We start from the raw sequence: 19,331 nt of genomic DNA on the forward strand, positions 1-19,331 counted from the left end.
GTATTCACCACACTACTTTTCTGATTGGCTGAATATAATTGAAATGTCAAAGTATAAGCGTTGCCACACCGATTTTAATTTGATAAATTTAATCATGTGAATGGTACCCGTTGTACGACGTGTTATGCGTGTTAATGCGTCACGCCCGGAACACATAGAGCGCGACAGACTGCAAGCGACATCTGTGAAATATAGACACGTTCTTATGAACACAGTTATGTAGTTGGGCAGCTGCCTCAATAACTGTGTCCTTAAGAACTTGTGTATTTTAATATTTGACAGATGTCGCTATGTGTTCCGGGCGTCATAATAATTTCGAGATTTTCTGACGCCTTTTACTCGTCTCGTATAACTCATAATACATATTGCTAATTTTATTGTAACAATCACACTGTTCGTTTAATATTGAACCCTCTTTTTGCTATGCAAGAAAATTTCAAATGTAAAACCATTACCAAGCTGAGAGATGTACAAAGGAGATAATTTTTTCATATAGCGCTCGTTATTTTTGTTAACAAAACTCACCCAATCTGTCGTCGGATCAAACGGCTCGCTATAAAACCCCTGAACGATGCCAAAATTAAGATATCGTAAAGGGGGTTGTAGTGTAGGTCGCCTCAACGCAGACTTTCTCTTTTACAAAACTCATTTCATCTGTCTTTGAATCAAGAGGCTCAATACAAAAACCTGCATGTTTTCAAAAACAAGATATCGTAAGGTGGATTGTCGTTTAGGTCGGCTCTGCGCGTCTGCATGCTGTGTAATGCTAAATAATCTACTGGCTCTGTTCAGTTAAGACCTTGGAGGCAGATCTTGGACTAAGTTCTTCTCCCGTTATCATTATGGCCTTATCCTCTTTACGATGATAACCTTTGGCCCATTAAAGGTCTGGAACTTCCGGTACATGGATAACGGCCCTGAGTGGTAACCCTATACAAAAATTAATTATGACAATAGACTATAAAAAACCGTGTGGATCATTGCCCATCGTCCGCTAAAGGTGGTACAAAAACCGCTTGGAAAACACGGCAGCCAAGATGGTGAACACTATCAAAAAGGGTTAATTATGACAATAGACTATAAAAACGGACGTTTGTGGATCCCAGCGAGTCCCCACTCGTCCACTTGCGCTCTAGCGTTAATCAATAGACCTCCCGTAAACTTGGCAAAAACTGGTCAAAAATCAAAATTTATGCCGCCGAGAGATCCTTCTGAACCAAAGTGGGGTGTAAGATGTCCTCTGTACTACTTTCAATTAACAGGGGGAGATTTCATAACTTGTTGGCGCAAATTGCCAAAATTTTATGAAGGAACGTAGGTGGAATCATCTACACACTTTCGTCTTAACTATCCAACTTTTGCCAGACTGAAGTTGAAGTGCCTCAGTAGACACATATTCGGCGAAGATACTGGGATTGATATTAGCCGCCTACGCAAGATGTGGTAGGCTCAAAACGCCTCGTCGAACTATAAGGCTCTGGTTATTCATATACAGGACTTTTTGGGAATAACAAAAGATCAATGTCCACAGCTGTGAGATCCTGTGGCATATTTTGTGCCAGGATCAGCATACTTTCTAATCTAAGATGGGATTGAACGCTGGGATTGAGACCTATCTTTCAACAGACTGCTGCCAATGAAAGTATCCATCCAATGAGGTTCTCCTGTTTTGACTTTACTGAAATGTATGGATATAAAGGCATCTAAGATTACGGAATTAGTGTTCCGTTGTCCTACTATAGGAGTACGCGGAAAGCAATAACAAAGCAGCGACATACAACAATCCCGTTCCCGTACTTCATTTGCAAGAAAAATGGAACTCTAAACTGACGAAATCGTGTGAGGCGGCTTAAGAAATGTTTGAAATTCAAATAAGGTGGAACCATGAACTCTATCAACTATAAGGCCGTTAATGGATAACAGCATTACGATATTCTCTGAAAGCTTTTAGAAAAACTTCAACTGGTTTTGGTAGAGGAAAGTCTTGCTGCATTAATGAAAGAATGACTTTACTCTTGAATGATAACCAACCTGCCTGGCAAAGAACCGACTGGTAGGGGATATCAACACTTAAATGTAACATAATATATAGATTGCATCAAGCCTTTCCTTCTTGAGTTTCAGCATAATAATCGTCAATCATGAAGGCACTACCGTTAAACTTTAAATAATAATTTTCAGTGTACAGGTGATTTCCGAAATAATTTTTATGCATTGTCAATTATAGCAGTTATCAGTCATTATCATTATCTCTCAGAGTTTTGGCGCTCTTTTGCACTTTCGGAAGTAGATAGACGCGCTCTGTATCTTTTAACCAAGAGACGCTCCCAGCCACTACAAATGGGTATATGAACTCAATACGGGCACCAACACACACATACTTGCACACTCACGAGTAAACCTATATATGTATGTGAAGCGTCTACGGAGACTATAGCCAACTAATTAAGACTAAAAAAAAGCTACGACGCTGGCATTTTGCGAGAACCTCCTCAATACCTGTCCACCAACTCAGCATTTACTGGCTTTGGGTGGGTATTAAAGCGGCGGCACTAGCGGAAAAAGCAGTTTCAACATTTTGCTTAGTACGGCAACAGCGTCGCGGCGAGTATACCATACGTGTGTTAACGTGCGCGCCAAGAGCAACAAAGCATTTCCAACCGACAAAGCAACAGCAACAACAAGAAGACTATGTAGTGAGTTTGTATGCGAAAGCCATAAACACGTTTAAGCCAGGTATATTATTAGTCATCCGTTGAAAACAGACAGCGCGCACATACACACACACACACACACGCAATTGTACTAGATATTGTAGATCGCAAATAAGCGTACGTTTTCTTTGTGGTCAATTATAAAATGTGTAAATAGAATACAATACGATAAATTCGATGTAACATATGTGTGCATAACAGAAAATAAATACTTGTAAATAATATATAATTATATATATAATATAAATAATATATATATGTATGTATATATAATCGTGCAATATAATCTTGTCTGAAAGATTTTACAAAACGCAAGCGCATTGCATTTAGAACAGGAAACAGTAGCTGTTGCATAAAAAACAACACAGCGCACACATAACTGGATGTGAGTTTCAAATTTTGTTCGCTTGTGTTCAGCTATCAGTGAGTGTATCGGGTAGCATTACTTTGCATATAACTAAATTCGCTACAAAACCCCTTTGATTGATCGGAAACACCAAAATATAATAAGCAACAGCAAAAAAAAAAATTACAAAAAAAAAACACAAACAACAGCAACAACATGTGATACATAAAGTAAAAAAAAATAAAAAAATATTGCGTGAACTTCATTTTTATCTAAGTATAGATATAGAATGAATACTGCGTGTCATCAATTTCTTGTTTTTGATTTACCGCATGTACATACATATGTGTGTGTATGTGTGGGTGTGTGCATATGTGCTTTGTAACTGCTATATACAATACATAAATTCATATTTTATATATGAAAATACTCGCAAAACTGTAACGCGCTGCTTTTGAACTTGTGTGTTGCATGAAATCTTACACTGCTTGTAATTAGTATGTGTACCAACAATGTTGTGCTATCTTTGAAAATACATAAGTTTAATTAACAAAACGTCTTCGGTACAGCAATGTTTGCCTTCAATATGTGCAAGATCATAGTTTGATTAACAGACAAAAAAATAAAAAAGAAATTAAAAAAGGAAAGCAAAAAGCCTTCAAGTGCTTAATTGATTTTTAAACAAGCGCTCATAATTTACTGATATACAAACTAATTGTTTAGTGGAAGTGTGTCGGACTACAAAAAACAAATACAATATACAAATATACATACATATGTATATAAATCTCAATAATATTATATTTTATATGCATATCTATAAAATAAAATATTAATATACACTGAGTAAAAGGCACTTACAGCTTAAATTAGTCATATAAAACGGAAAATAAAGTAAAAGCCACTGCTTATGACAATTTGAAATATGCCGTTAAGACATTTTGTTATACATATACATATATGTTATTAAGGGGGTATTCTGGTCTAGGCGCATGAATTTTAGACATTTTTTAAACTGAGAGATGAAAAAAATTAAAAACATTTTTACCAACCATTTTTTTATATGTTTTTCATTGACATTTTAATAATACATATAAAAAAATGCAAGAAAAAAAAACCAAAATCCAAAAAAATAATAATAATAACAAAATGGCGTCGCCTTGAAAAAAAAAATTTTTTACCCGATTTTTTCGACTTTTCGCATTTTTTAAAAATACTTCAAATCAAAATTTTTGGAAATTCAAGGCAGACACGATAGCGCATTGTATAAAGTAGATATATACCAAATTTCAAAGGCATCGGTTCAGTAGAACTTGAAATATCATGTCAACCACCTCAAAAAAAGTAGTTTCGAGAAAAACGCGTTTAAAGTTTAGAAGACAATTCTAGTGAACACGGACGACACGTCACAAAATCGGCTGTAACTCCGAAAACAAGTCGAATTTTGAAAAATCCTTCCAAGGTCATATTTTTGAAAGTCTAAACTTTCAAAATATGCAAAAAAAAACAAATCGATTTTTTCAAAATCCTAGACCAGAATACCACCTTAAAGCATACAAAGCAGTGTCTTGCTATACTATATTAAACTGAAAATGAAATTAATTATGGCATTGTGCACGTAAAGAAGGGCATACATACATATACATACATACATATGTAGATATGTATTAGAAGTTGTGGAGTTGACTGGAAAGACGTTAACTTCGGCTGTACCAAAGCTATAATACCATACACAAGTGCATTTCTTATAGAATAAAATGGTATTAAAAGACCTTTCAACTTGATTTTGTGTGGTTAGTTTGTATGACAGTTATATGCTATAGTGGTTCGATCTGAACAATTTATTTGGAGATTATAGCGCTGTTTTAGATCATAAGCTGTGCCAAACCTCGCGAAGATATCTTCTCAAATTAAAAAGTTTTTCATACAAAGACGTTATTTTGATCGGTCAGTTTGTATGGCAGCTATATGCTATAGTGGCCCAATCTGCATAATATGTTCGGAGATTGTAACGTTAACTTGTGCTAAAATCTATGCTAAATTTCATGAAGATATCTTTGCGAATAAGAATAAGCTACATGCAAGGGCTTGAGTCAAATTGATCAGTGGTCCGATATCAGCGATTACAGCCAGACTCCCACTAGATGTAATACGCTTATGCCAACGATTGTTCAGTCCAGGAACAAGAAAACAAGAAAAAATCACATGGAGCCAAATCTGGTGAATACGATGGTTGAACGGTTAAGATGGTATTCATTGCGTTTTTGGCTCTAAATTCGGTCACAATCGTGGCTCGATGCGATGTGGCATTATCATCGTGCAAAATCCATGAATTGTTCTTCCACAATTCCGGACGTTTTCGATGGATGTACCCACACAAACGCCTCCATACGATCAAATAGAACTCCTTATTGATCGCTTGTCCCTGCGGTACAAATTGATAATGCAGCAAATTACTAATATTGAAAAAAAACCATGAGCAACATCTTTAGTTTTGAGCGCCTTTGGCGTGGTTTTTTTGGTTTCGGCTCGTTTCTTCCCCCCTCCATTCCGATGATTGTTGACTCGTTTGCATTATTCGGCAGTTAAAATGCTCTCCATGAAAGTGGAATTGGAATTCCCACGTTCAAGCATGTTCAAAGAGACTTGTTTACGGTACTCCTTTTGAAAAAAACTCAGTTTTATAGGGATGAGTCGAGAAAGAACTATTTTTATACCCAAAATATGAACCAAAATCATTCGAACGGATCTCTTGCCATTTCTCTAACACTTGCCTGACGATTCTCAAGCACCATATCATTCACTTTTTTAATATTTTAATCAGTTGATGAGGTCTAAGGTCGTCCAAAACGTGGCATGTTTTCAACGATCTCTTGACCGTCTTTGAAGGCTTTGTACCACTCGTTGGATTTTGTTTTTGATAAAACTGCATTACCGTAAGCCTTTTCCAACATTCGCAACGATTCCGCACACGAAATTTGGTTAAAAATACAAAATTTTAGACAAATTCTTTGTTCGATATTTTTATCCATTGTAAAAATCGCAACTCACTACTGAGGTGTACCGACTTAAGCAGCGGCTGTAAACAAATTGATTGATAGATCGCGCTTACATTTGGCGTTGTAATTAAGGACAGTCCTACCAAGATAGCATAATACATTTTTTTGAAATATCATTCAGCTGGGGATTTTAATTACAATTTACGGATGCTTTTTGTCACAATGTATCTCGATGTTAATAATTCTAATTGTTGATAAATTGTTTAATGCCGAGAGCATTTCATTATGGTATCAAATACTAGATCTGGTTTAGCAAAATTAAGCCTCGAAGTGTAATTTTATCAAGTTGCTACAAGTTATCGCGGCAACTCAAGAGGCTACTTTAAACACATCACTTATCGGGCATCATTAAAAATTGATAGCGAAGCTTCAAGTACATAAATTATTTAAAAATGTACTCGTGCCCTACCAACTATAAACTAAATCTACTGTGTATCCGCGGGAGATCCATTCTCCAATGCCCTGGGATATGCAATCGGTTTAATAAATTGATTAATTTCGAAAGCATTTCATTGTGGTATCAAAAACTAAATATGGTTTGACAAAATCAAGTTTTGACACACCAATTCAAGAGTCAACTTCAAGTATATCATTTTTTGGAACATTAGAAATTGTTAGCGAAGCTTCATCTATGTATACAAATATACTTAAACATGTCACGGGAACAAACTGTTCGCCAAACTATAACCAAAATCGACTGTCCATCCGCGGGAACTCCATTTTCTAATGGCTCCGGGATATGCATGCGGCTAAAGCTGTAACCTGCTTAATATTGACTTAAAGATCGTCAGCTTATTCGGCTAAAGCTGTAACCTGCTTAATATTGACTTAAAGATCCTCGGCTTATATCTATATTTATTACGTTGATTTTTTGTCAAATCGAATCGTCATTGACTTAAAAATCCTCGGCTTATATCTATATTTATTACGTTGATTTTTTGTCAAATCGAAACGTTTATAATCACCATGAGATGAGAACCAATACTGTTTTCAAAAATGTACACACCAATGATGTCACCTGTCTTTGACTAATTTGCGTTGTGGATGCTTTGTCACGTGGTACACATGTGACGTCTAACAAAATCATTGTTTTTTAAATAAAATTCTAACAATTTGACATGACAGTGACTAAATAGTAAACACAGATAAGAATGATTTTGTCAAAGCAGCATGACCGGCAAAGACCACGAACAACTTCCGCACCAATTGTAATGCCTCGTTCATAACATAGATAGTATTCGTAGTTGTACAATTTTATCTAACCTACCGATACCAAGTAGGACATATTCTATGTATATACTTGTATATATTCTACTTTCTGCCGCTATGAGTGGGTGGTAGTGGTAACCTTGAAAAATGGATATGATACCAAGTAGCAGAGCAATTCTCGTAGTAGTCCTTCGTTATCACTTTTTTATCTTGATTTTGATTGGACAATTTTTATGGTGGTTATATGTTATGCTATAATGGTTCGATCTGAACATTTTGTTCGGAGATTGTACCAGTGCTTTGAACGACAATCCATGAAAGTTTTGTAAAGAGATCTCGTCAAATAAAAAAGTTTCCCATACAAGGGCCTAATTCTAACTGGTCAGCTTGTATGACAGCTATATCCAATAGTGGTAGGATATCGGCGATTCCGACAAATGAGCAGCTTCTTGGGAGGAAAGAGCGTGTGCAAAATTTTAGATCAATATCTCGAGAACTACTTATTCGTTCGTGTATAAACAGAAAGACGGACAGACAGCGGAGCGGAGTTTACAACAGCGCGCCAGTCGTTCTTCCTTTTTGCTATTTGGCGGCAATTTGGGATTCCAAGTGTAGCCAGTCCTTCTTCACCTGGTCTTTTTAAGAGAATGGAGGTCTTCCTCTTCTTCTGCTTCTCCCGGCGGGTACTGCGTCGAATACTCTCAGAGCTGAGGCGTTTTCGTCCATTCGGACGACATGACCTAGCCAGCGTAGCCGCTGTCTCTTATTTCGTTGAACTATGCTAATGTCGTCGCATATCTCTTACAGCTCATCCTGCCATCGACTGCGGTATTTGCCATTACAATGCGCAAAGAACCATAAATCTTCCGCAGAACCTTTCTCTCATCCTTTCATCGACTGCGATATTTGCCATTACAATGCCCCTAAATCTTCCGCAGGACCTTTCTCTCGAAAACTCGTAACGCCGACTCATCAGCTGTTGCTCCATGCCTTTGCACCATATAGCAGGACGGTGATGATGAGTGACTTGTAGAGTTCGGTCTTTGTTCATCGAGAGAGATTTTTACTTCTTAATTGCCTACTCAGTGCAAAGTAGTACATGTTTGCAAGTTGTTGGAGTTATGTGAGCGCCATTCAATTGAGAGCAGCCAGAAACAATTGTTTTACATACGGTTCACGACTTTCGGTCTTAGACCAAGTATCATCTGGGTAGCCAAAAAACATACGGTTGAAGTCAAGCCAAAGTGAGAAGACGAAACATCCCTCCGCAGGGTTGTGTGCTGGGTTTGGGGCCCGCCACATAAAAAGCACCTCCAATGAAAAGAAGAAAACAGCCATGGAAGAGAGACTCTCTTCCAATGGTGGACCTTTTCCAGTGTACAAAATTTGCTTTTTCCCATAATTGGAGAGGGGAGTGAACCCAATACTGCTTAGAGAAAACTATAAAAAGTTGCTTACCAGAATTGGCTACCTTAGGGTTCTTAGGGTAATGTACCATCTCTTATCTTATGTCTCGATTGAGCCTATAAAAAAGTCACTGAAAGACCATCTTGGTCGAAGATTATTATTAGAAAGAATTATACTTTATAGTCGACAGAAAATTTCAACAACAAAAGTAAAATAGCACAATATTTTACAAAAGTACCGTTCATTTTTGAAATGATTGCTATCATATTAGAAAAATATGTTATATTCAATTGTATTTCTTTGATTTTAGATAACAAAATGACCGAGTTTATCGAGATACACATACAGAAGAATCTTAACCCTCGCCACCCACGGAGCATCGACAGCCGACAGGAGATCTTTGGCGCTAGCGATGCACGCGACAGACATAGAAAGCTGGACTTATTTCGCGACATGATCGGTGCCAGTGTTAATTTGGCGTTACGCGATAAATCCTGTTGTATGGATACAAATTTCTTAAATCGTTTCCTATACGCAAAGAAATTCGATTGCGTAGCGGCTTTAGACTTACTCATCAAATATTTTTTATTCAAAGAGAATAATAAGCATATTTTACAAAAACTCAGTATTTTCGATGAAAACATACAAACTTCCTTAAGAGATGGCAACCCATCCGTCTTGAAGCAGCGCGATCGTAAGGGACGTAAAGTCATAACGTTCGCCGCTGCCAATTGGGATACAAATAAATATAGCATGGAGGATGTGTTCCGGGCGTTACTGCTGTCATTGGACAAATTGCTGGAGAATGTGGAGAATCAGGCATTGGGATTTGTAGTGATTGTGGATTGGACGAACTTCACGTATAAGCAGTCGAAGCATATCTCAGCTAAAACGCTTAAGTTGATGATTGAATGTTTGCAGGTTAGTGATTTACATATATGTATGTATACATACATACTTTACATACAAATATATTTTTTTAAATTGATTCTAAAAAAAGAATTATGATGAAAATACTACTTTTTATACTTAAATGTTGATTGTCTGAATATAAAACGCCAGATGCTTACAGTCTAGTCTTGTCAATTGTGAGATACTCCATTGTTTCCCTGGGCCTTGCTATAAACATTTCCTGCGCTCTTCTCGATCTGTCAGTCCCATTCTGCGGGCGTCTGTCGCCACCAAACGCTGACCAATTATTATTCCGTCACGTTCCTACAGTCTCTACTATCGTTGGCCAATAGGAATTTTGTGTACTTCCAACCTACCGTTTTACGTATAACTTTTGCAGTTTTGCACCCACCTCGTTCCATCGGGTTTTAATTTTCTTTACCATGCTTCTGTCCAAATTGTCGTATAGACAATGTATGGCCCTCGGTGCTTTTCTGATCTGGCACCCAGTAGAAATGAGGTTTCTTGCTTCTGGCAATACTTTCCAATACTGCTGTTTCCTAAGACACTTCTGACCGATATGCGATACGAGATTACTGCCGTGATTGCTGCTTGGCTGTCTACGTATGTAGATGTTGACTCTGGAATTGCCTGCAGGTGCATTAGAGGCCAGCTTCGCGGCTTTCGCAATAGCTAGGGCCTCAGCTTGAAATATATTACAGTGGCCCGACAGCTTAAAAGGTTGCGGCAATTTCAGTTTGGGGAGCAAGAAAAAATCACACAGAGCGAAATGTGGTGAATACGCTGATACATCGATGGTATTCATTGCGTTTTGTCTTTAAATTCGGTCACTATAGTATTATTTTTGAAAAAAATCAGCTTTATTGGGGCCAGTCGAGCAAGAACGCGTTTCACACCCAAAATATCCACCAAAATTATTTGAACGAACTCTCGAGTGTTGTCGAACTCTCTTGCCATCGCTCTAACACTTGCCTGACGATTTTCAAGCACCATATCTATCACTTTTTTTTTAAATATTTTCATCAGTTGAAGAAGTAGAAGATCGTCCAGAGCGAGGCATGTCTTCAACGATCTTTCGACCTTTTTTCCATGATATGCGTACCAACGCAAAAAAAGAATCGCAAATCGAATGCTGACTACTTGCAAGAATTAAAAATTCGCGATATTTTTTGTACAAATCTCGTATAACAGTTTTTTTGAAAATTACTAAAAGTGCAATAACTCACCAAATAACTACGTTAGGAGCATTAAGTTTCACACCGTACATGGTAGGAGAGAGCCTCATTGGAATCGATGTTAAATTGAACGATGGGCATGCCACCTCAAACCTTTAAACGACATCCTACTTATATCTCAAGAGCTGTTGACCGCCTTTTCTATTACATTATATTGTAAAAATGGACGAAATCAGCGTACAACCACATCTACTTCCCATATTTAACAATTTTACACCACAATTTTGAATTCCTTTATCCAATACACAAATCAAGACACAGTTAATCTAACGGGATTAAAATTTTCACTAATAATTCCTTTAAAGTATGCCACCTTATGATTAAAAATTGTTCAAATCCAACCAAAATTATCCAAGCCCCGAATACAGGTTTTGTCCGGAAAGTAATAGGATTGAGTTGATTTAGAAAAAAATTATTACATACAATTCTTTAAAAAAATTTCAAAAAAGGCTCCTTCTGCGCCGATGCAGCGCTGCCTGTCTTGCAGATTTCCAAGCATTGAAGGCGTTTGAATCTTATCTTAGCCTCGAGAGCCGACGTGCATGCCGCTTGGATCCTCTTTCATCGGCCTTTTCAGGCAGGAAACAAAAAAGTCCGGGAAGCCACATCTGGGCTGTAGGGCGGCTACGGAAGCGTTGGGATGCCGGCACTGGTTAGGTAGCTGTTCACAAGAAAGGCGGTGTGCGCCGGGGCGTTGGCTGCGATGTCTTGCAGACCCGATTGTCCCTCCGTTTGAATCTCTTGAGGACTTCCACGTAAAACTTGGCGTTGACAGTTTGTCCAGGAGGAACAAACTCATGGTGGACAATACCTTTAATGTCAAAAAAAGACATTGAGCATTATTTTCACTTTGGACTTGCTCATTCTTCCCTTTTTCATCACCTCTTCCCGGCCCTCCAAAAAGGCCTGGTGCCACCAAAACACAACACTTTTTGCTAAAGCAGCCTCTGGGTACCTCTTCTCTAACGAACGCTGCATTTTCGGCTGGCACCACTCACAGAAACATGTCGCGCGAGAATGTTTGTCCTGACTCTTCAGCTGCGCGGAGACCACTTACCAACACTCGTTCGTTAGCTAGGAACGCCCTCTACCGAATCCAGTCGGTGCGTGCACGCTCCGAAGTACAGTCGCAGCGGAAGAAAATCAGTCCTATTACTTTCCGGACAAACCCTGTAAGTGGACCCCAATGTTTGTACAAGGTGCGTTCCAAAGTAAACAGGACTTTTTGAATCTAGCGCCCCCTGGTCGCACCATCTATATGTCGACTGATGCGTTAGAATCTGCTATATTTATTGATTGTCCAGTGACCTTTCATGACATTTCATTGATTGGAAGTAAAGTAATTACGTTTTAAGTGTCAGTATGATTGTGTTATCGGTGCGAAAATGAGCTTCGAACAAAGAGCCAACATTAAATTTTGGTTTAAAATTGGTAAAACTTTTACCGAAATGTTTCAATTGATGAAACAAGTTTATGGCGATTATTGCCTTTCCCGTAGCAGAGAGCACGAGTGGTTTCAACGTTTTCAAAGGGGTCGTGAGGACATAAATGACGATCAACATGTGGGCCGGTCAAAATCTGTGATCACCAGAAATACTATCGAAACTATGCTTGAATTCATCAAAAATCACCCGAAATCATCATTGAAATTCATAGAAATGGAATTGAACATCTCCAAAACATCGATTAATAGCATTTTGACCGAACATTTGGGCTTACGAAAGGTGTGTGCACGGTTTGTTCCGTACAAATTGACTGACGACCAAAAATTGCTCAGAATCCAACATTCGATTCGACGCTTGTGACCGATTATTTGACCAAAAATCACATTTTAACCATTAATCACTCCCCGTATTCAACTGATATGGCACCGTGCGACTTCTTCCTTTCGGAAAAATGCATTTGCCCTTGAAAGGAAAGCGTTATGCAGACGTAGAGGTCATTCAAAAGGCTTGCGCCGGCATACTGGCGACTATACCGGCCAACGAGCTAAAACCCTCGCTTGACATGCTTTTGGGCCGTGCAAAAAGCTGTATTGAAGCAGAAGGAGTCTATTTTGAATAAAATAAATTGATTTTGCCGAAAAAATAATTTGTTCTGTTTTTGTTTTAAAGTCCTGTTTACTTTGGAAAGCACCTTGTGATCGGTGCGTGAACCTCGATATGATTTGTGATTGTATGTGAGGTACCTTAATGAAACGCAGGGAACATTTTTATGGTATGTGGCATTATAGTTATGTAGAGTATATGTATATATGAATTTGCTTGGATTCCGTTCCTCCGGTCGACATTTTACAACTTAAGGTATTTTCCTGATTTTGTTTCCTGCAAGTTGAACATAACATGTGCGGTTGCACCCGAGCTCAGCACTTCCTTATTTGTTTTTATAATAATAATGCTTAATTTCGTGCATATGTATGTTACATTTTAGAAGGCTTACGTCAAAAAACGGATAATTGCTCTTCTACTTATGACTCAATCTCTTAATCTAAACAATAGTTTGGTCCAAAATCCAGAAAAAGAAGTCATTTATGCCGCAAAGTCTTATCATAACAAACATTTTTCAGCAAATTTCGTTGTTTTCCTTCTTAAATTTATGACTGCTTCGAATAATCGTTATGTACACATGGTACATACATACACACTACATATTCATATATCAAAAGGAACACCCGTGCTTATGACTGGGCGGCAACGTTTTTAAATTTTTGCGATATACGAATTCAAACAAAGATATAATATAATACAAACAGTGCTTGATAAATAAATATCATATCTATAAAACATACATACATACATTTGTGTACATATGTATGTAGGTATGTATGTACATATATATATATACATACATATAATCATTTTTCCATGAGCAGACCGGCTCCTGGTAAATATTTGAAAAAATCTGTTTATTACTACGATTTGATCTTTGCAACGCAGCTGAATTTTCATACTTTATGGCAGATATGTATTTGCGTATACGTCTGTTTGTATACACATATGTATGTACATCCATACATACAAATACATGCAAACATTGCTTTATATTTTGGCGAGTAAAGTAATTATCTATTGCAGACAGTTATTGCAAAAATTTACCACTCATTCTGATGACGCATATTTCTAAAAGAATAGGCAGTCTTTAATAGAAACTATATTTGGAAACCAAAGTGCAAACTGAGTAAAGAGTAGAGCGGGTCGATTTACTTCTTCTTCTTTATTTGCGTAGACACCGCTTACCCGGTTATAGCCGAGTTTACAGCAGCGCGCCAGTCGTTCTTCCTTTTCACTGTTTGCAACAATCGTAGATTTCAAGTGTAGCCAGGTTCTTCTGCACCTGGTCCTTCAAACGGAATGGAGGTCTTCCTCTTCTTCTGCTTTCCCCGGCGGGTACTGCGTCGAATATTCTTAGAGCTGGAGTGTTTTCATCCATTCGGACGACATGACCTAGCGCGTAACCGCTGCCTCTTAATTCGCTGAGCTATGTCAATGTCATCGTATATCTCGGTACAGCTCATCGTTCCATCGACTGCGGTATTCCCCGTTGCCAATGCAACTTTCTCTCGAAAACTCGTAACGCCGACTCATTAGCTATTGTCATCATCCATGCCTCTGCACCATATAGCAGGACGGGAATAATGAGTGACTTTACTTCTCAATTGCCTAGTCAGTCAGCGGTACGACCTGTTGGCAAGAGTTAATCTGCGTTGGATTTCTATGCTGACGTTGTTGTTGGTGTTAATGCTGGTTCCAAGATAGATAAAATTATCTATGACTTCGAAGTTATGACTGTCAACAGTGACGTGGGAGCCAAGTCACGAGTGCGACAACTGTTTGTTTGATGACAGAAAATATTTCATCTTGCCCTCGTTCACTACCAGAAACATTTGCTACGTTTCCTTATCCAGTCTGGAGAAAGCAAAACTAACGCCGCGATTACTAAGGCCAATGATATCAATATCATCGGCGTACGCCAGCAGCTGTACAGTCTTATAGAAGATTGTACCTCCTCTATTCAGCTCTGCAGCTCCAATTATTTTCGCCAGGAGTGGATTGAAGAAGTCGCACGATAGGGAGTCGCCTTGACTGAAACCTCGTTTGGTATCGAACGGCTCGGAGAAGTCTTTCCCGATCCTGACGGAGCTTTTGGCATTACGCAACGTCAATTTACACAGCCGTTTTTCTATATTCTATAAAGAAGCTGATGCATGCTTCTTATCAGTTCTTCGCCGCCGTGTTTGAATAACGCGGCCGTCAATCCATCCGCTTTGTTGTTCTTCAGACGGGTAATTACTTTTCGAACTTCTTTATGGCCGGGCAATGGAGTCTTCAACTCTAGGTATCTATCTCATGGAGTAATGTGTAGAAGCACACGAAAGTAAGGAAAGTTCTCTGAGCGCCATTCACTTGGGAGTGGCCAGAAACGACTTTCCAGTCTTAGACCAAGTATCCTCTGGATAGCCAAAAACATTCCTTTAAAGGCGAGCTAAAGTGAGAAGGTCCAGGGTTGTGCGTTGGGTCTGGGACCCACCACGTGAAAAACACGTCCAGTGAAAAGAAGAGAACCGCCTTTAGGTTAAAAAAAGTCCCCGTATCAATGGAATGGAAAATAGTCAGACGGTACTTAAATCGGATAAAATAAGACTCGGACTGCAAACTGAGCGCGCAAAGCGAATATATATTTTATATTTCTTTTCTAAATTGATAAAACTTGTTCGTCTGAAATTTGATCTCCATATGTCAGTTGGTATTTGTTTGACTTTGTTTAACACTAAAGGTATTGAAAACATCTTTGTTATTATAATACATAGTATGTAAGAGTAAAGTAAAAATATGGACATCATCCACGTTTCCTGATATTTCAATGGTGTATAACATTTTTCCGTCAGTCTTACATGACAGATGCTATAAGCGACCACAGCAGACCGATCTTTAAAGAAAGTAAAATTTTAAGCTTAGCGTCGAAGGCTCTATAAAGTACATATATACATACATATATAAGTGGTCATCGATTCAGACAGATTCGTCTGTCTTTACGCGAACTAGACTACTTTTCTGAGCCAGGAACTCACTTGTCGAAATCGTCGATATCGGTCCACTATCGGATATAGCTGCTATACAAACTACGGACGATGAGAAGATGTCTCTTAATGTCTCCGGTTGAACATTTACGTAGCGAGTCTTCCAGTCAAGGAACATAATGAACTCCTCTACAAGCAGTTCCTACTTGGATGTTTTCGCAGAAACCGACTCCCTCTAATTGAATGGCGTACTTGGAGTCAAAACCACCACCCATTGCAAACGAGGAGCTCGAAAGTTTTGCGCAACTTCTTGTAGACACGGTTGGAGGTTAAACGATTACTTATACGAACTCCCTATAGTCCGACTCTATCGAAACGCGCGTTTTCTGGGCCTACCTTTAAATGACTGCGAGGACTAGCAACCCGAACCTTACTAGGGGACTAGATATCCACTACAACCACAAAACAACCCATCAAAATCAAATTTTTGCATGAAAACTTTTTTGTTTGACAAGATATCCCCACGTCTTTGTGACTCTTAAAATCTTTAATATTATATTATTGCAAAAAAAATTTTCATCAATTAAGCGCTCTCCTAATAAAAATATTCTTCTCTTTACAGGATTGTTTGCCGGCAAAATTTAAGGGCATACATTTCATTGGTCAACCCTGGTATGTGGATGTGATGCTGAGAGTAATAAAGCCCTTCTTAAATGATAAAATCAAGAGACGCTTACTGGTGCATGGCACCAATTTGACTAGCTTACATAATATGGTCAGCAAAGATATTTTACCACCCGATTTGGGTGGCGAAGGTCCGACAATTAATACATTGGACTGGTATCATTATCTGTTGGAGTCAAGCCAAAATTCGGAGTTGCGAAAGACCTATAGACTTATTGAAGCGACGGTATATTCAAAAACGGCGGATTGGCAGAAACCTGTAGCAATTGCAAATGGAACGCAAAAAATCGAATCGAATGGAAACTTAATTAATATTAAACAAATCTCATGACAATGTAGACTTTTAGTTTTTATAATAAATATTTTTAGTAATGCACCTCACTTTGTGAAATGTGAATGTATTTGTAGAACTTAGCATTTATCCTTAATTTTCGTATGGTTATATTATTTTTTGTCTTAATCATATTATTTGTAGATTTTTTAGTTTAAGAGTGAACTGTTCTCGACAATATAATGACTTATGTTTTGAATGCACAAATATTTTACTTTGTTTTATTTAAAAAAAAATGTCACCCATAAATACTTAAGTTCGTTAATTAATTTGCACATACTTACATTTTCTTTATAAAAAAATTCGCAGGTTTTGATACATCTCTATAAACAACTAAACAGCTGAGTTGTCACCTCAGCAGATTTTACAAAACAGTTTTGAGAAAAGTTCACCATTCCACACATACATATTTATATTAATAATCCAACACTACAATAACATTCTTTCATGAACTTACGCCTCAGTCAAGATATAATCATTCAAATTGCGGAAACTTCTCACTTTGGACTATAGAGAAATCAAATATTCCAAAAGAGTAACGTAAACTCCAAAACACAAACGGAGCAGATAGTTTCGCTCGTATATGATTTTTTAGCCCGTTACAGGACCAACAAACACTAAATTATTCATTCCAGCAATTTTAACCCTTTCGTATAGAAACGCTTTAAATGAAACACACAACTTCCGAGATATTTAAAAATTACAGAGCTTACAGCATTCCACAAAATTAAATTTTCTTTTATTATTAATATTATTTAACTGAAATGCACCGACAACATTTACAATTATGTTTTAGCGCTCCATTGTTCCTACAAGCACTTGTGGATCTGGTGGCGCATCGCCCGGTTTATCTTCATCATCATCACCACCCGTAGATGGTACATCATCGCTTGGTGCTGGTGGTGCTGGCAGTTTTTTCGCCATATCTAAATATTTCTTGCTTTCAACGTCATCTAATATCTTAAATGGTTGATCCTTTCCAACAATTGCAATTGAGATGTTCTAAATGAATGAACAAATAAAAAGAAAAATTAGATACACACACACACGACGACATTATATTGTGAAATTTACCAGCAGAGGCGACTCGCTGTCTTCGTCATTGGGCAGTGAACCACGTATAGCTTGTATGCCGTGACAAATTAATTCGTCTTTTGTGCAAACGAAATCACGACCTTTCGAACTTATGTTACGCTCCAAATATGTACGCGCACTTTGTGACCGCGATCCAATCGACATCGCCTTACAATTGAAAAAGTTTGCCGAAGGATCTACTTGGAATATATGTGGACCTCTTTCATCATAGCCGGCTACTAAAAGGCCCACACCATATGGACGACGATCATAACGTTGTGTGGTTACTTGCATTTTGTTGCCAAGATTCGAAATGAGACGTGATACCGGATATCTGGCACCATAAGCATACTTGTAATTTAAACATTCCGTACGTAAATAATTACTAAGTACGCGTGCATCAGCTGTAATGCCAGCTATGGATATGCCCAAATGATCATCAATTGGTATAATTTTACGCTGGGATGAAGAAAGCTCAGAAGCGGCACGACGCAAAGCAACCAACACAGCATAGTCTGAGTTTTTCAAGCCAACTGTGGCTGAACCAAGTTTTACTGCCTCCATGGCGTATTCTACTTGATGTAGTCGTCCCTGCGGACTCCACACAGTAACATCACTGTCGTATTGGTTTCGAAACTGTAAACATAATTAAATTTTATTTAAATTTACACTATTTGCAAGTACTTTCTTACCATTTTTGTTAATACAGAAAAATTCTACAATGATTCGGCAAATAGTAAATGACAATGCTTGTCGCCAATTCAGTATGAATAATAAACTTGCTTATTTAATTATTATATGGAGAGAATGAATAACACAGGGTGGCGATAAACGGTTCAGTACTGCCAGACTATTATGCATTTAAATTAATTTAACGCTAACTTTTGTTTAAAGAACTTGAAATTATACATTTCTATTGAATTACTATAAATATTTTATTTTATCATTTAGATTGAGAAATTTGTGAATACTTAAGAGAAATTTGGAAATCTGCCATAACATTTGCTTAACAATTGTCTCTGGTTGATGATATTAACATGATAATGTTAATGTATACTCTACAGACTCCTTCCTGCTATCAATTTAAACAATGTTAATATTTCACGAAGTGAATTTCTTCGATGTAGTATATATTCTCACTGTTAAAAGTTTTCTGTGTGTGTATGTTTTTTTACGATATTTTTAAAATTCTTACGATCTTTGGAAAAACTGACTCTAACAGAGTGATATAAAGTAACAGCTTTTTTATAGAAATATAATTTCTTTTTTTATGAATACGATATGAAATGCCCTTCATTTCATCAACATACATTTTGATTAGCATTAAAAAGGGTATATTTATA

The 19,331-nt window shown here is 37.6% G+C and overlaps 2 protein-coding genes across 6 annotated transcripts; one reads left to right on the forward strand and one right to left on the reverse strand.

Annotated features, from left to right (window-relative positions):
• The first annotated feature begins 2,544 nt into the window (after positions 1-2,544).
• On the forward strand, positions 2,545-17,123 carry LOC126752825 (clavesin-2-like). Of its 5 annotated transcripts, none has more exons than XM_050463816.1 (3): positions 2,545-2,696; positions 9,046-9,656; positions 16,522-17,123. In XM_050463816.1, the coding sequence occupies exons 2-3, from the start codon at positions 9,054-9,056 to the stop codon at positions 16,912-16,914; spliced, it is 996 nt and encodes a 331-aa protein (XP_050319773.1). In that variant the 5' UTR covers positions 2,545-2,696; positions 9,046-9,053; the 3' UTR covers positions 16,915-17,123. The 5 variants fall into 5 exon arrangements, with proteins under 5 accessions (XP_050319773.1, XP_050319772.1, XP_050319774.1 ...); XM_050463815.1 differs by having other exon boundaries at positions 2,546-2,736; XM_050463817.1 differs by lacking the exon at positions 2,545-2,696 and adding an exon at positions 3,005-3,099.
• Positions 17,124-17,596: 473 nt separating this feature from the next.
• On the reverse strand, positions 17,597-18,793 carry LOC126753039 (proteasome subunit alpha type-1). Its single transcript, XM_050464140.1, has 3 exons — positions 18,681-18,793; positions 17,989-18,624; positions 17,597-17,916 (listed from the first exon to the last, which is right to left on the reverse strand). The coding sequence occupies exons 1-3, from the start codon at positions 18,681-18,683 to the stop codon at positions 17,707-17,709; spliced, it is 849 nt and encodes a 282-aa protein (XP_050320097.1). The 5' UTR covers positions 18,684-18,793; the 3' UTR covers positions 17,597-17,706.
• Between the last annotated feature and the right edge of the window lie 538 nt (positions 18,794-19,331).

The sequence above is a fragment of the Bactrocera neohumeralis genome, chromosome 3, assembly GCF_024586455.1.
Source record: "Bactrocera neohumeralis isolate Rockhampton chromosome 3, APGP_CSIRO_Bneo_wtdbg2-racon-allhic-juicebox.fasta_v2, whole genome shotgun sequence".
Taxonomy (NCBI): domain Eukaryota; kingdom Metazoa; phylum Arthropoda; class Insecta; order Diptera; family Tephritidae; genus Bactrocera; species Bactrocera neohumeralis.

Excerpts from the sequence above, each read along its gene's own strand:
- LOC126752825 (XM_050463816.1), top strand. The coding sequence starts at position 9,054 with ATGACCGAGTTTATCGAGATACACATACAGAAGAATCTTAACCCTCGC. Across the intron at positions 9,657-16,521 it reads TGATGATTGAATGTTTGCAG|GATTGTTTGCCGGCAAAATT; the intron begins GTTAGTGATTTA and ends TTCTCTTTACAG.
- LOC126753039 (XM_050464140.1), bottom strand. Across the intron at positions 17,917-17,988 it reads ACAGCGAGTCGCCTCTGCTG|AACATCTCAATTGCAATTGT; the intron begins GTAAATTTCACA and ends TCATTCATTTAG.